The 16,964-nt window shown below is 33.8% G+C and overlaps 2 protein-coding genes across 7 annotated transcripts in view; one reads left to right on the top strand and one right to left on the bottom strand.

The window, feature by feature from the left end:
• The window catches only part of LOC111710923 (exportin-7), a 45,510-nt gene extending 45,071 nt beyond the window's left edge, over positions 1-439 (bottom strand). Inside the window, exon 1 of the mRNA XM_023485121.1 lies at positions 328-439. Coding sequence (XP_023340889.1) covers positions 328-342 — 15 coding nt within the window. The 5' untranslated portion in view covers positions 343-439. The remainder of the gene's footprint in view (positions 1-327) is intronic.
• A 2,756-nt stretch (positions 440-3,195) lies between these two features.
• On the top strand, positions 3,196-16,920 carry LOC111710924 (uncharacterized). Of its 6 annotated transcripts, XM_023485124.1 has the most exons (11): positions 3,196-3,212; positions 4,643-4,727; positions 6,720-6,837; positions 7,350-7,470; positions 7,855-7,905; positions 9,161-9,256; positions 11,346-11,395; positions 12,651-12,762; positions 13,366-13,443; positions 14,522-14,574; positions 16,609-16,919. In XM_023485124.1, exons 3-11 carry the CDS (start codon positions 6,782-6,784, stop codon positions 16,673-16,675), a joined length of 684 nt encoding a protein of 227 aa, XP_023340892.1. In that variant the 5' UTR covers positions 3,196-3,212; positions 4,643-4,727; positions 6,720-6,781; the 3' UTR covers positions 16,676-16,919. The 6 variants fall into 6 exon arrangements, with proteins under 6 accessions (XP_023340892.1, XP_023340891.1, XP_023340890.1 ...); XM_023485123.1 differs by lacking the exon at positions 3,196-3,212 and having other exon boundaries at positions 4,201-4,727; XM_023485122.1 differs by lacking the exons at positions 3,196-3,212; positions 4,643-4,727 and adding an exon at positions 5,431-5,506 and having other exon boundaries at positions 16,609-16,918.
• The last annotated feature ends 44 nt before the right edge of the window (positions 16,921-16,964 follow it).

The raw sequence follows: 16,964 nt of genomic DNA on the forward strand, positions 1-16,964 counted from the left end.
CCCCCCCCCCCCTCCCCCCTTCGTTAAAAAATGTACATGAATTTATATTGAATCAGGGATAGGTTAGCTCATAAAATTTTAGGGCCAAGCGCTGCAGCCAGGGCATGCTGCTACATATTAAACATTTCTTATACATGTTATAATGAAATTTAAATAATTATATTTGCATTGATTTCAAATTTCTGAAATGAGTTGGTTTCCTTCATATAATAAGTAGTTTAGGGGAAGCCCTAAAATCCCCCATTTATTCTTCCCGTGAGCCATGAGCAAAAATAACATTTTAAAAACTTGGATTACGATTATGGATGATCAATGTTTTTTTCTTACCGTTTCGTCGTCCATTTTGGTAGTTAAATGCTTAAAAATTGAAGAAAACCAATTTAAAAGTTTAAACAATGTCCTTTCTTGGAAACTCAACCGGCGACGAAGTTTAAGGATAACAGCTGTTAATCAACAAAATACTACGGGGCACGGTCGCTTTAAAGCTGTCATTCATGCAGGGTTACCACATTTTAAAAGTTTTTTTTTCAATACCAATTTAGTCTAACTATTTGCTCCACTTTTATAAATATTTCAATTTCTCTAGGGTATAACGAATTACCATTATCTTGAATTCTTGATTTTTATGATCTTACTGCTTTTTTTCATTCTCACCAAGGTTCTAACTCTTTTAACCCTGCATATATATAATAACCATAAGGAATTCAATTTACTTTCAGTATATATAATTAATCTGCTATAGCAAAGTAGAAATAAAAGAAAATTGAACAATGTCTTTATTTAATCATGTTTAGACAAAAAAGAGAAAATAATTAACACTGGAAAGACTTAAAACAGCCACTCCAACAGCATTTCCAGCTCTTCAACAGCTGACAGCTGTTTTACTAAAACAATTTCTCCGACACAATTAAAGAAATGGCAAAAATTGCGCGAATTATAAAGGAAAGTAAGACGATATATTTAAACACCCTCTTGTTCCGTGGTGTATTTTTCGACCTACGCAAATCTGCTATACTCCACTTCTGACCCACGCCAAATCCACTATACTACACATCCGACCTACTAGCACGTGGTTTTACAGCTGCTATATGGACTTCTGGCCGCAGCGCGCGGCCCCCTTGCCTGTCCTATCCGCAGCGCTCGGCCCAGAAATTGTCTTAACCTAACCTAACCCTCAAATAATACAAAAATAAACAGCTGGCGTAGCCCGATATTGCAGTAGGTCGGAAAGTTAGTAGGTCGGAAGAGGGGGGATGTTGCGTATAGACGATGTAACATTACCCTCTTGTTCATGGGATGTCAAAAAAATGGGCGTATAGGTCCACAAATACATCATCAAAAAGGGAGGAGCTGGGATTATGGTGTTATGGAAGAGGGAGGGAGTCCAGAGTTCCTCGCTATAATGTTACATCGTCTATCTCCCCTACTGAACTTCCGACCTATAAACTTTCCGACCTACTGCAATATGGGACCTATGTCAGCTGTTTATTTTTGTATTATTTGAGGGTTAGGTTAGGTTAATTGACAATTTCTGGGCCGAGCTCCGCGGCTAGGACAGGCTAGGGGGCCGGGAGCTGCGGCCACATGTCCATATCGCAGCTGTAAAACCACGTGCTAGTAGGTCGGATGTGTTGTATAGCGGATTTGGCGTAGGTCAGAAGTGGAGTATAGCGGATATGTGTAGGTCGAAAAATACACCACCGAGTTCCTCAAATAGTAATCACCGCCACCCAAATCTGTTTTGCGGCAAGCGCGCTCCTCAATTGGTAATCTCCACCACCTCAAATAGTTTCAAGTTTAAGCATTTTAATTAAACATTTGTTGCCCCCCCCCCCTGGGCCAACCCTAAAAATTGAAGAAAAAAAACAGTATATTTTCAATTAAATCATTTATTATCACATCTTAAGAAATCTCCAGATTAAACAAATGAATTTTCTCCTTCATAAATTTATAGTAAGAACTGATGATACAGGGTATACCCACAAAAGATGAGACTTCAGAGACGATTGTACGGAATTTAAACTGTCCGTTTTCTAACATTTATGATTCTCTATACAATCTAAAACGTGTGTCTTACTGTGCGAAATATCAATCGGAGAGGCCTTAAATTGACTATCTTTAAGGTAGATGACTTATTTAACCTTGGAATCTTCATATTTAAAGAGATTCAGGTCGTCTTTACAGTCTTATCCTTTCTGGATAATCCTATATAATCAAATAATTAAATATTTCCCACAGAATACATTGTTCCACTGAATATATTCGGTTATCGGTTTAATTTTTGCAGAGCCGCAGTTTAAAATACAATTGGATTGAAAAACATTTGAAAAAATCTTAAACATTAAAGAAGTCAAAAAGTCGCAGAAACATACATCTTAAACACATGGTCTGGTTTTTTTTTCAAGGTAGTTTCATTGTGCGACTATGCGAGTCTCAGCAGAGTCACAGTATAAAATACAATTCTATTAAAAAAACTTTGAAAAAAACTTGAAAATTAAAAAGTCACAAAGTCAAAAATTCGGAGAAACACACATCTGAAACACATGGTCTGGATTTTTTTTTCAAGGTGGTTTCAGTCGCAGTTTAAAATACAATTCTTTTTTAAAAAATTCGGAAAATTCTTGAAAATTAAAAAATTCACAAAGTCCAAAAATCGCACATACACAAAATGCGTTCTAAAACAATATTTTGATTATCAATATATAATTGAAACCCATTGGTAATGTGTCACATATATTAAACTGAGGCTGCTAACTCAGCAATTACAAGTATAAACAAGAACATTACAATTATTATCGCTAGTTTAAAACATGCATCACCATTCATTGTTAGAGTCTTAATCTTTTTCATATACAGACATCATAATTGCAGGAATAGCCTTAAAAGGACTGTTTACTGTTCATCTTTAAATACTCATAATATAGCCTTATTTTTCTGGCAGAAGGAACACAAATAACTCTATTATTTCATTCAAAATGTTCTATATATTAAATTTAATCTTTTAGCATTAACTTTCATCATAATGTTTTTGCTTAAAGGGACTGTAAACGTATTTTCAAGTGACAATATGACAAAACTCGATTTACAACTGTACCATATAAAGCTTTGTCTGATCAAGTATGTAAGAGTAATAAATATCGTAGTAAACCCCATATTCTTCAAACCTGAACACACCTAGATATATTACGTTATACATTAACCTACCTATGCTGGTAAATAACTACGTCAAATCTGTATTGCGAGTAATCTAACTACGCCTGTAAATAATGAAGTATAAAAACTTGTAATTATGTTTATTAACTTAACCTGTAACCAGGGTTGCCAATATCAATATTTTGCATGAAAATCGTTTATACAAATGTATACAAATATATATAGACTAGGCTTTCAGTGCGCTTCGCGCCCATCTTCTATTTCAATTAATTGTGAGCATTTTCTAATTTTAATGAATATATTGTAAAATCAAAAAAGTTTGCAGATTTTCTAATAGACTTTGTGGATTTTGAAAATTTATTGGAAATAGAATTTTGTTTGAAGCAAATTTTTGACATTTTGATCATTCATGAACCTTCCCTAAGTGATCACGTGAGGTCCCACACAAAATTTGGGCGTTTATTGGATACAACACAAAAAAAAGTTTGCAGATTTTAACAAAAATTTTGTGGATTTTCAAAATTTTCAAAAATTTAATGAAAATCGAATTTTGACGGAGACAAATATTTGAAATTTTGATCATTCATAAACCATCCCTGGTGCCACGTGAGGTCCCACACAAATTTGGGCCTGATCGGTTCAGCCGTTTTGACGTTATTGGATACAAAGAAACAAACAGACAAGCTAAATTTATATATATATTAATGCATAGTTGAGACGCACATGCTATAGCGGCACCTTTTTAGCCTTTTTTTAAAATATATTTATCATAACAAAATTTAATAAAAAAGTAACCCACATTTATTTTACCGTGTCTAAACTATAAAAATGGTAATAATATAATTATTGTTCATGAATAAAATACTGAAGCTATTGAAGTGGTTTCTTACTGAAACTAATTCACATCATATAATGTCCAAATATTTAAATCTTTTATATTTGAGCAATATGTCATGAAACTAATATTACTTATTTTCGTATTCATGCTCAAAGTCATGCAAAAATTATGATTTTTACTATGTATTCATCCCTAATTTCGTGCAAAAAAATATTTATTTCTAATGAAAGCGTAATTTTGTGCAAACCTAGTTTCGTATTGATACAAAAATGATGCAAAATTTCATGCAAAAAAAAGTAATTTTGTGCAAAAACTATTTTGTGGAAACCCTACCTGTATCATAGAACTCAAAAATATAACTTAGTTGGAATAAAACTCTGCTTGATTACAGTATTAGAGTAATTTTCCTTGCATGAGAGGGACCTGAGTCACATCTTAATAGATAGATATAGACTAGGAATCATAATAAGCTGCATATCTTGTAACTTTAAGACATATATACCAAAGAATACAAAGAGAGTAATATCCGGATTGACAAAAGTATTACTTAGGAATCTTGAGTTTAAGATTGAGGTTTATCTGTACACGGTACACATAAAAGAATACAGAGAGAGTCATATCTAGATTGATATTTACTAAAGTATTATTGAGGAACCTGGCGTTCGAGATTCAGTTGTGTCTGTACGATACTGAAGGTTATATCTGGATTGGTACTGATCTAAAAGCATTTGTTGGGGTAGGTCATTTTATACATATTTTACTACATAGTGGTTCATGAATTAAATAATGATTATTTTTAAATATGGTTTCTCTCTACTAAAGTGACTTGCTCATATCTCTGCAGGGAGATATAATGGAGTTATTAGATTTAAACTCTTTTCAATCACAAATATCTTCTATTGTCATCTTTACATTAATGGTCGCTTGAAATTACGCTATAACAGTCCCATTAATGATCCCCAAACCCACATTCAGGACTTAGAAACTTTGATAAACCGCCCCCCCTCTTTACCTTATTAAATGGGGAAGGTCCCCCCCCCCCACCCCCTAAATCCTTGAACAAATTCTAGTTTAAATTCTTCTATAAACTATTTTGTTAAAATTAGGCATAACCAGGAAAGAATTATAAAGAATTAAAAACATAGTAAAATAGAAATACAAATAGTTAAAATGAAACAAAAGAGTTAAAAAAGAAAAAACGAGTTTTAAATAGTTAAAAATTGTCAAAAGAGTTTAAACGAGTTATAGATAGTTAAAAATTGCCAAAAAGAGTTTAAAAGGCTCAAAAAGAATAAATAGCAACATTATGGATGACACATTAAGATGATGGATGCTAATTTCAATGCACAACATGATGTTAGTTTATCATTTTACGTTAAAACTCAAAGAAAAAGTAGAATTTAAACAGGTGTGTGTATTGATAATAAAACATATGTGAAAGAATATCTTTTAAAATAATCAACATTTTAGAAAATATTTTCTAACATTGTTGACGTTTTCAGTGAATTATAAAAGGTAACAAGTTATTAATTAAAAATATTAACATAATACAGCACTTTTCTTAAATATCGGTAAAAATTAAACGTTAATTTCAAATGTCCATCAATTTATATAGCGCAGTACTATGTCTTCAATTTAAGTGCGGTACTATGTCTTTAATTTGTATAAGCACGGTACTATGTCTTCAATTTGTATAAGCATGGTACTATCTTATCAATTTGTATAAGCAAGGTACTATGTATTTAATTTGTATGAGCATGGTACTATGTCATCAATTTGTATAAGCACGGTAGTATGTCTTTAATTTTTATAAGCAAGGTACTATGTCATCAATTTGTATAAGCATGGTACTATCTTATCAATTTGTATAAGCACGGTACTATGTCTTTAATTTGTATAAGCAAGGTACTATGTCATCAATTTGTATAAGCACGGAACTTTGTCATCAATTTGTGTAAGCCTGTAATATGTCTTTAATTTGTATAAGCACGGTACTATGTCATCAATTTGTATAGGCACGGTACTTTGTCATCAATTTGTATAAGCACGGTACTATGTCATCAATTTGTATAAGCACGGTACTATGTTATCAATTTGTATAAGCGCGGTACCATGTCATCAATTTGTATAAGCAAGGTACTATGTTATCAATTTGTATCAGCACGATACTATGTCTTTAATTTGTATAAGCACATGGTACTATGTCATCAATTTGTATAAGCACGGTACTATGTCTTTAATTTGTATAAGCACTGTACTATGTCATCAATTTGTATATAAGCACGGTACTATGTCATCAATTTGTAAAAGCGCGGTACTATGTTGTTATCAATTTGTATAAGCGCGGTACTATCTCATCAATTTGTATAAGCGCGGTACTATGTCATCAATTTGTATAAGCGCGATACTATGTCATAAATTTGCATTAGCACAGTAATATGTCATCAATTTGTATATAAGCGCGGTACTATGTCATCAATTTGTATAAGCACAGTACTATGTCACCAATTTGTATATAAACGCTGTACTATGTCATCAATTTGTATAAGCGCGGTACTATGTTATCAATTTGTATAAGCGCGGTACTATCTCATCAATTTGTATAAGCGCGGTACTATGTAATAAATTTGCATAAGCACAGTAATATGTCATCAATTTGTTTAAGCGTAGTTCTATGTTATCAGTTTGTGTAAGGGTGGTAGGAATAGCCATATTTTATGAATTTCAGGTCGTCTTTGCAATCTCATTATTTGTGAGTAACACTGTAGTTTAATTACAAACAGAACAACAATGGACGTTACAAGTTCTACAGAACAAACTGTTGTAACTGTACTGGCTTTCATTAGGAAATGTTTTTAAGAAATTTTATAAAAACCCAAAAGTTTAAAATCAGAATCATTTGCTTTAAAAATATGAGTCAAAATTATTTTATTGAACAAGTTTTATCATAATGTCAAGGACCACAGGTTTAAAGGGAGTTAGCGATGAAGGTTATATTGCAAGGAAACTTATTTCAGAAGTCTACGCATCTTTTGTACTGCAGTGTACTGTCTGTGGGCGGTAATGTAAACAAACGACGGATGTTGTATTTCACAAATTTATGGATTCCATTGTATAATGAGAACTCCATTCAGGTCTGCTGATAGATATTCAAATCTTTAACCTCGAACCATTTAATGACTCGCAGTTAGAATCAGAAAACTCTGGAATAGGAAGACGACTTTTAGACTCAATTTATGACTTTAAAAAGTCCAACACATGAGAAAAAAGCAATTAAGAAACTGATGTAATTCTTTTCTGTCGTTTTCATTTTCTGGTTCTCCCTGTATGACAAATTAAAAAAAAACATTTTGACCAGTGGCGCCATCTTTATTTTTCTGCTTGTACTGTATGTTGGTCTGCTGATGTACCGACGGTTTGGGCAGGATAAACCAACTGACGTAGCCTGCTGTATTGTTTACAATATAGAACAGGATAAGGTAGGATTATAGATTGGGATTGCAAGTAAACCAGCATGGTTTCAGAACCAAGGTATTACATTTCCTTTAATGATAACAAAAGTGAAAAAGTAAAACTGAAAATGAAAAGTTTAAAAAGAATATTTATATGCATGATACCAAATCAACGTTTAGAAAAGTCGACTTCTGAGTTCTGGTTGTCAAAAGTAGGGATTTGTTTGAGCCATAACCCAGTCAAATGATACCCTTGAAATCTTTTTCTGATCAAGAATAAAAAGACACCATGCATGATTTTCTCTCTGAAAATTACTTGTTTTCAGCCGTGGTTTCTCTTAAGTGCCTTGCTCATTTTTGGTTTTGAAATATTGGAGTAAACTGCCAGAATTGAACACTTTTCTTTGTCAGGTTTGTTTAGAGATTTCTTGTTGTATTGTTTACAAAATAGATAGAGCTAAGGTAAACTATACCCTGATAACCAGAATACGATGAAATGGGAAGACGACATTGTAGCAATACTTTATTCATTCATTCATATTTTTATTCAACTACAAAGCACGAGATAGTACAAATAAAAAATCACAATTTGCATGTAGTTTGAACCCGCCTAACCAGAGTAGGTTGTTTGAATTGGTTGGCCTATTATAAACATTTTAAACATAACAATGATGGGGAGTTGGAGTTGGATTTTATCCATCTTCTCTTGAAGGCCCCGGCCGGTCCTCAACTGACTTGTCCTTCCTCAAATCCCTGTGTTTAGGAGGGGGGGGGGGGAGCAGGGTTTGTACTTTACCTCGTGGAGTCAGATCATTGGCCTGGATTTAAATTAGAACGCATGGTTTAGTTTGGCTTGTTGGCGCATACAAATGTGATCTTTTGTTCATTTCCAGCGGCCAGATATTTTGAATACAACTATACATGAGGCGGTTTATTATCCGCCCTACTGCTAACATAAACTACAGGCATTTACATGTAAGCTGTAAGCTCTTCATGCTTACATTACACTACACAATTGCTTTTTCTCATGCTCCTTGGAGGACCTAAGGTTATAACTTGATCAAAAAGTTGTCCTCCTATTTCAGACTTTTTTGGTTATAACTGTACTGAAAACTGAATATGGGACTCAGCCCCTCCTTTTACATTTTTCCCCCTCTCGTTTCTAAAAACTTTTTATGTTTTAACTATAAAGGAGAACTTTGTAAAACCATGGATTTGTTTTCAACTTGCTTTTAAATGTAAGTGACTAAAAGCGCAATTGCAATTATCACTCCATGCAAATTTAGCAATGCTCGATTTACAACAGTGGCCTTAAAACCATGATCAGATCAAAACTGTGTGACATATAGTTATGTTAAAAACTGATCAGAGACCGAATTAATGAATTTGAGCCGCATCTCAAGTCTGCCCAAAACCAGTTTCAATTAAGCGCTGGTTTAAATCTTGAAACATTGAATACAATTTTCAAGTGTAGCCAACCATATTTGAGCCACATTTCAAATTTAAGCGGCTGCTCAAATTCTTAAAATTTGGCCTTATTTCTGATAATTCCTATATTTCATGCATTTATGTATTGAAACCACATTATAAGTTTTCAGAATAATAATCATTCATATCAGATGCATGCTTGATTAGCATAAGCATTTAAGGGTATCATTGTAAATAGGGCATTGCCATCCCTGTGATGAGGAAAAGTTGAAATTACATTCCCTTTCAGGTCTGTATATCTCCTGAGACTGAGAAGAAACTAGAGCATATTTTAATTCTAGATGATATAACTGGACTTCTCCCCCCTGTACTCCAGGTTCTCAAGGTAAACCAGATATAACTGGTCTTTTACCCTCTGTTCTCCAGGTTAACAAGGTAAACCAGATATAACTGGTCTTCTACCCCCTGTACTCCAGGTTCTCAAGGTAAACCAGATATAACTGGTCTTTTACCCTCTGTTCTCCAGGTTAACAAGGTAAACCAGATATAACTGGTCTTCTCCCCCCTGTACTCTAAGTTCTCAAGGTAAACCAGATATAACTGGACTTCTCCCCCCTGTACTCCAGTTTCTCAAGGTAAACCAGATATAACTGGTCTTTTACCCTCTGTTCTCCAGGCTAACAAGGTAAACCAGATATAACTGGTCTTCTACCCCCTGTACTCTAGGTTCTCAAGGTATATCAGATATATCTGGACTTCTCCCCCCTGTACTCCAGGTTCTCAAGGTAAACCAGATATAACTGAATTTCTCTCCCCTGTACTCCAGGTTCTCAAGGTAAACCAAATATAACTGGTCTTTTACCCCCTGTTCTCCAGGTTAACAAGGTAAGTCAGATATAATTGGTCTTCTTCCCCCTTTACTCCAGGTTCTCAAGGTAAACCAGACATAACTGGACTTCTCCCCCCTGTACTCCAGGTTCTCAAGGTAAACCAAATATAACTAGTCTTTTACCCCCTGTTCTCCAGGTTCTCAAGCTAAACCATACATAATTGGACTTCTCCCCCTGCACTCCAGGTTCTCAAGGTAAACCATATATAACTGGACTCTCCGGGTTAACAAGGTAAGTCAGATATAACTGGTCTTCTCCCCCCACCATACTCCAGGTTCACAAGCTAAAACAGATATAACTGGACTTCTACCCCCTGTACTCCAGATTCTCAAGGTAAACCAGATATAACTGGTCTTTTACCCTCTGTTCTCCAGGTTAAAAAGGGTAAACCAGATATAACTGGTCTTCTCCCCCCTGTACTGCAGGTTCTCAAGGTAAATCATATATAACTGGTCTTTTACCCCCTGTTCTTCGGGTTAACAAGGTAAACCAGATATAACTGGACTTCTCCCCCCTGTACTCCAGGTTCTCATGGTAAACCAGACATAACTGGACTTCTCCCCTCTGTACTCCAGGTTCTCAAGGTAAACCAAATATAACTGGTCTTTTACCCCCTGTTCTCCAGGTTCTCAAGGTAAACCATACATAATTGGACTTCTCCCCCCTGTACTCCAGGTTCTCAAGGTAAACCATATATAACTGGTCTTTTACCCCCCGTTCTCCGGGTTTACAAGGTAAGTCAGATATAACTGGTCTTCTACCCCCTGTACTCCAGGTTCTCAAGGTAAATCAGATATAATGGTCTTTTACCCTCTGTTCTCCAGGTTAACAAGGTAAACCAGATATAACTGGTCTTCTCCCCCCTGTACTCTAAGTTCTCAAGCTAAAACAGATATAACTGGACTTCTACCCCCCGTTCTCCAGGTTCTCAAGGTAAAACCAAATATAACTAGTCTTCTACCCCATGAACTCCAGGTTCTCTAGGTAAACCGGATATAATTGGACATGAACTCCAGATTCTCAAGATAAACCAGATATAACTTGACTATTACCCCCTGTACTTCAAGTTCTCAAGGTAAACCATATATAAATTTTCTTTTAACCCCTGTACTCCAGGTTAACAAGGTAAACCAGATATAACTGGACTTTTACCCCCTGTACTACAGGTTCTCAAGGTAAACCAGATATAACTGGACTTCTACCCCCTGAAATACAAGTTCTCAAGGTAAACCAGATATAACTGACTTCAACCCCATGTACTCCAGATTCTCAAGATAAACCAGATAGAACTGATCTATTACCCCCTGTACTCCAGGTTCTCTAGGTAAACTATATATAACTGGTCTTTTAACTCCTGAAATCCAGGTTCTCAAGGTAAACCAGATTTAACTGCTTAAAGCCAAAACCTTAGACACAGGATTTCTCGATGATGCATGGCCGAGTAAATATTCATTGTTCCTTTTAATATCGAAAATATTGAATAAGTAAATCCTTTTAATATCGAAAATATTGATAAGTAAATGCTATTTCTAAACAAAATATTTAAGATATTGTTTAGTCTGGTGTATGAGTGTTTTTATTTAGTGTGTTCACAGTTTAATGGAGCAAGTATCATCTCAGAGCCTTCTCATCAGGTTTTAACAGTATTAATTTAATACAGGAGATTAGGGAGGGTTGTAGGATTGATCAGGAGTATAGGAGGGTTGTAGGATTGATCAGGAGATTAGAGAGGGTTGCAGGATTGATCAGGGGTATTGTGATGGTTGTAGGATAGATCAGGAGATTTGAGAGGGTTGTATTAATATAGGCTCAACTCAATCGGGAACTCACGGTTCCAGGAATACCTTACTTTAAATGTCAAACATGGACACAATCTCGTAACTATCAATGCCAACACGGGCACCATCTCATAAAATATCAGTACCAAACACAGGCACAATCTCTTGAGCTATCAATGTCAAACATGGACTCAATCTCATAAACTATCAAGACGGGCACGATCTTTAGCTTTACGGACAAGATCTTGTAAACTATCAATGCCAAACATGGGCAAAATCTTGAGCTATCAATGTCAAACATGGACACGATCTCATAAACTATCAAGCAAACACGGGCACAATCTTTAGCTTTACGGACACGATCTTGTAAACTATCAATGCCAAACATAGGCACAATTTTGAGCTATCAATGTCAAACATGGACACGATCTCATAAACTATCAAGCAAACACGGGCACAATCTTTAGCTTTATGGACACGATCTTGTAAACTATCAATGCCAAACATGGGCACAATCTTGAGCTATCAATGTCAAACATGGACACGATCTCATGAATCATAAATGTGAAACATGGACACCATCATCTACCAGTTCGCAAATCAAGGAACGATTACTTCTCTCACTGTAATCTAAGTGGAGTCTATTCCAACTGTGTGTATTTTGAGTTCTAGGTTACAAGTTAAGTTCAATAATTAATAGATGTAATTACAAGTTTTGCGTCATTATACACAAACTGTAGTTAACCTCATCATAATATGGGTTCAACATAGTTATTCATAGACGTATCTAGGTTAGGTTAATTATAGTTCAAGATTTAAATACTATTAAGAGCATTTAGATTTACGGACAATGTATACGTAATAAACCTAGGCCTGGTAACTATGAGATCTGCAACTGTATTTATTATATAGGAAGACGTCATGATTGCAATACTTAAAGGTTTTTGATGTTGTTACAAATCAAATAATTTAGCTTGACACTTATAAAATAACTAATTTAGAAAATGGACCTGTTTACATCATGTGCTCATTGGACTTTTCATATTAAAACTTGATTCTAAAAGTCGTCGTCCTATTCCAGAGTTTTCTGGTTATTTCTATATGTATTCAGGAACCCTAAAGATATTGGTCCTCTTGAGAGAGCTATCAGGCATATACCCTTCCTGCTAGACTCAGCAATACAAACTGTTATTGTGACCAATATTCACCCTCCTAGCGTAGATGTAAGATCTTTCATTTTTTTGCTTTCACTTTGGTAGTTTTTATTGCAGTCGTTTTTGTTTTTGTGCTTTCATTTGTACTTTTATTTTTACTTTTTTTGGTTATTATATGTTGTTTAGTAGGAAATTTTTTAATTATTTTGTAAATAGCATTATTAAAAAAATGTTGTTTTATGCAGTAAGAACCAGAAAACTGTGTGAAGGAAAGGAGACATTAAAGCAATGTTTGAGTTTAATTTATGCTGTTACAAAAGAAATACTTTTACTAGTTATACATTACTAAATCCCTTATACAATGAAATGGGCCTGTTTACACTGCATTGCTATTTCACATGCTGTTAGACTATTTAAAGCAATCACTCAGTTTTAACGTCGTCTTCCTACTCCAGAGTTTTTGGTTCCCAGTATAGTTATTTGGTTTTTTTTGCGTGTTATTTTATTGTCATTTTTTGCTGCTGCATATTGTCAACTTTAAACATTATTATAAATTTTGTATAATATTTTTTTTTAATATGGTCAATGGTCATAAGAGGTCAGATTGATGCAAAATACTATAAGTACAACTTTATAATTATAAGTTTATGCGTTATGTTATTTTTGTTTCAGACCCGAATACAGAACCTAGTGCTGGGAATAGAACAAGTTGTTGGGTTGGTTTCAATAATTAATCTTCATGATAACCAGGTCTATTTACTCGGAGGTTGTTTATTAAGGTTAGATACACTGGAACGGAAGCGCTCCAATGAACGGAATAAGTCGTCTTCATAACAATCTCCACCCAATAAACTGCTTTTTGGCGGAAGATTAAGTGACAAAGTGGTTGGTGAGAGGGAGAGAAGGATTATCTTCGTTTGTCAGCTGTTAAAAGTGGAGAAAATCCTCCCCCCCCCCTCTGGCACCAACAATGTTGTCACTTCAACCTCAGCCAATAAGCAGTTATTTCAAATGACAATTTTCAGTGTCCATTGCTATGAAGACGACATTTCCGTACATTGGAGAGCATCCTGCATATCTAACCAGAATAAACATCCTTCAGTTAAACATATTAGGCACTCAACTCAATAAATTACAGAGACATTGTCGAATTATCTACAGCCAGTTAAACTACTTCTCAAATGCTCAATGGCTCAAATCAAGATTACAGATTTAAAGTTTAAGATTTTGAACATCCATAGTTTGAAGTCAGCTAATGCAGAAATTTTCTAACAATCCAATCAGAGCACCGCAAAATATCGGGTTCATCAAACTATTGGTTGAAACAGAACTTGACTCTTAGTCACTAGGATTGTTCAAAATATAAAAACTGAAACGTTAAATTTTGAACTGCAGCCAGGAAATTTAAGTTGTTGAACCATCTCTACGTAGTTCTATTTGTCTCAATAAGTATAAAAAGGGAACCACCATATCTGATGTGTCCAATCTGTTTACTGCAGTGGGAGGAGACCAAAACAAAGAATCTAGGGGAAAAACATCATGCGTGTGGGTAGGTGGGGGGGGTATTGAATTTGCTTATTAAGATCTGCTACTTAAATCGTGAAAATATATGCAGGATAAATGGTTTCATCGATATTTTTGAGAAAATGACTGGCGTTTCTAAAAGCTTCGGTTCTACTCTACAGGTTGTGGAAAGACCGAGTTTGTTTACATTGCTCACAGACAGTACAGTTAATGATTTTTGAACGTTTGAGTTGGGAGTCCCATAGTGTATTGTTCCTTGGTGTCCTCATTATTTAAAGTTAAAACGAAATTATTGTTTGCTTAGGAGTTTATTAACAATGAAATGAAAAGTCTTCATGAACATCTTGAAACAGTCAGGTAGCAAAAAAAAATCAATTTCGCAATTTCAGGTTCCAAAACTAACTTTTGGGTAATTTATAACAATGAGGGTTAGACGTAGGCCAAATCTGCAAAGTTACCTTTTCCAAGAGTACATATATCTTGAACAAAACTACATTTGCATACATCTATAAAAAATGACTAAAACTATATGTTGAAACAAAAATGTCGACTTAAAACTAATATTAAGTTGTGAAAATTAATTTCTTTTTTATACTTGATTTCATTTTCGAACATATCCCTGTTTTGAAACAATTGCCGCATTTCAGACCATGTCCCGTTACTCAAATTCTAGGGTTTCCAACGCAAGTGAATTTTACTTGCGCGCAATTGCATAATAATTGTGCGCAAATTAATTATTGCGCAATCCGTTTACCAAAATAATCAATGGCATACAATAAACTGAACTTCACTAACACTTCAGTCTCAAAGGCTAAAATGATTGAACTTAATCTTAATCTATTATTTTATAATATTCATTTGCAGCATGATAACCAGAAAACTGTGGCATAGGAAGACGACTTTTAGAGTCAAGCAGACCATTTAACTGAATAAGTGATTTAATAAGTTACTAATTAAAATTTTTTTATTTGTAACGACATCAAATACACTGTAATGTTGTCTTTCTGTATACCACGTCGCAAAATATCGATCTAATTTTGATTAAACGAACCTTACAATTTTAACCAAAAAAATTTCCAATTTTATGTTCATCCAATGTGAACAAATGCAAAATTTATCATATTTAATTATTAATTAGTAGCTGAACAACAAGAAACTTGAAAAATTTGAAAACTGTTGAAACAAGTAATTTTAAAAAAATCTACAGAGATATTTCCATTCTTGTATCTGCTGCATAAATTTCTAAGTCATAGTTAAGATTTTTGTTTTTTAAAAGAAAAAGCAATTCAGTTGCACGAAATTCCGCACAATTCCGCGTACATTTAATTGCTTCCCTGGGTCGCAATTTTAGCGCAATTCCACGCAACAGAATTTCGATTGGAAACCCTATCATATCTATGTCAAATTTCAAGCATTTATTGATAAGGTAAAATATGAACAAAATAAAAAAAATAATATGTTCTTTTATAATTAAAAAACCATCATACCATTGAGAAATCAAAATATTAATATAATATTGTGCATGATATTGATTTACTTAGAAATGAGGGAAATTGTTAATTTAATATGTGGGAAATTAAATCAACTTTATTCTCTTATTTAACAAATAAAATGGGAAAAATAAGATTTTAAAAATCGTTTAGCAGTTAATTTAGTCTTTATAAGATACATTTTACTTTGAGTGATTTATTTTGTAAGTTATAAAAGTCAGCTTTGACCTGAATAGCGGATTTTACTCAAAACGGGAAAGTGTTTTTTTTTCTCAAAACATGACAATGATTCAAATTAAGGATATGTTCGAAAATGGAAAACCTGACATATATGCATTGTCTTGAAAACGGCCAAGGATTTTAATATAAAAAGAACTCCTTTTATAATTTTTTGATTTCAGACAATAATTTAAAATTGATAACTGTTGTTCTCGTCATGCTTAACAAAATGTTTTAGTTTTTACTATAGCCTTTACTCTGGATATGGGCCGGGATCCTGAAAACCTAGTCCTTAAATTTGTGTCCATTTCTAACACTCAGTGTTAGAAATGGGCCTAGAGTTAGCTTTGGAAACAATGTGTCATTAATGTGTCATTATGTGAATGTGTCATTATTATTATTAATGTGAATGTGTCATTATCATTAAAAACAAGCTAAAAAATTTTCATCTCCAGCGCAATTTTTAAAATATTTTGTTAACTTACTGAAAAACTTTTGCAGATAAACTAAAAGGAAAAAACAACAATAAACTTTATTTAAAATCTTTAACATACGTCGCAATAGGATAACACTAAAATCAAACCGTATGAAATTAATTATTTTATATAGATTTATTCAGATCAATCGATTTATTTATTATTTGTTGATGATCGATTGATAATTGATCAATTTCAATTTCTAGGCTTCGATGTAGGAACTGGCGAGAAAGGAATCCAGCCGGGAATTCACATCTCGTTAATATTATGTAAAATTGTTCATCTTGACAATGATAAGTTAAGTGATTTTATCTAATAATTCAAATCTTACAGCAATGTGAAGGGGAACCGACATAAAAGTCAAGAAAACTATTTTTTTTTAATAAAAAGAAACGATTTAAAAACAATATTTGATAACAACTTTTAAACTTTTTGCCAATGCGTTCAATGCCCAAACATATTTATTGAATTTCTTAAACTATATCAGCTCAGGGTACTTAAAAATATATCAAGTTGTTTAAATCAGGTTCACAAAACTTCTGTTTTAAAAGTTTATGTTTTC

Source organism: Eurytemora carolleeae, unplaced genomic scaffold (assembly GCF_000591075.1).
Source record: "Eurytemora carolleeae unplaced genomic scaffold, Eaff_2.0 scaffold1021, whole genome shotgun sequence".
In the NCBI taxonomy this organism is placed as follows: domain Eukaryota; kingdom Metazoa; phylum Arthropoda; class Copepoda; order Calanoida; family Temoridae; genus Eurytemora; species Eurytemora carolleeae.

Coding starts and splice junctions, on each gene's coding strand:
- LOC111710924 (XM_023485124.1), top strand. CDS start 6,782: ATGGACGTTACAAGTTCTACAGAACAAACTGTTGTAACTGTACTGGCT. Junction 9,257..11,345: donor CTGTACTCCAGGTTCTCAAG/GTAAACCAGATA, acceptor GTTTTTATTTAG/TGTGTTCACAGTTTAATGGA. Junction 13,444..14,521: donor TTAATCTTCATGATAACCAG/GTCTATTTACTC, acceptor TTGTTTGCTTAG/GAGTTTATTAACAATGAAAT.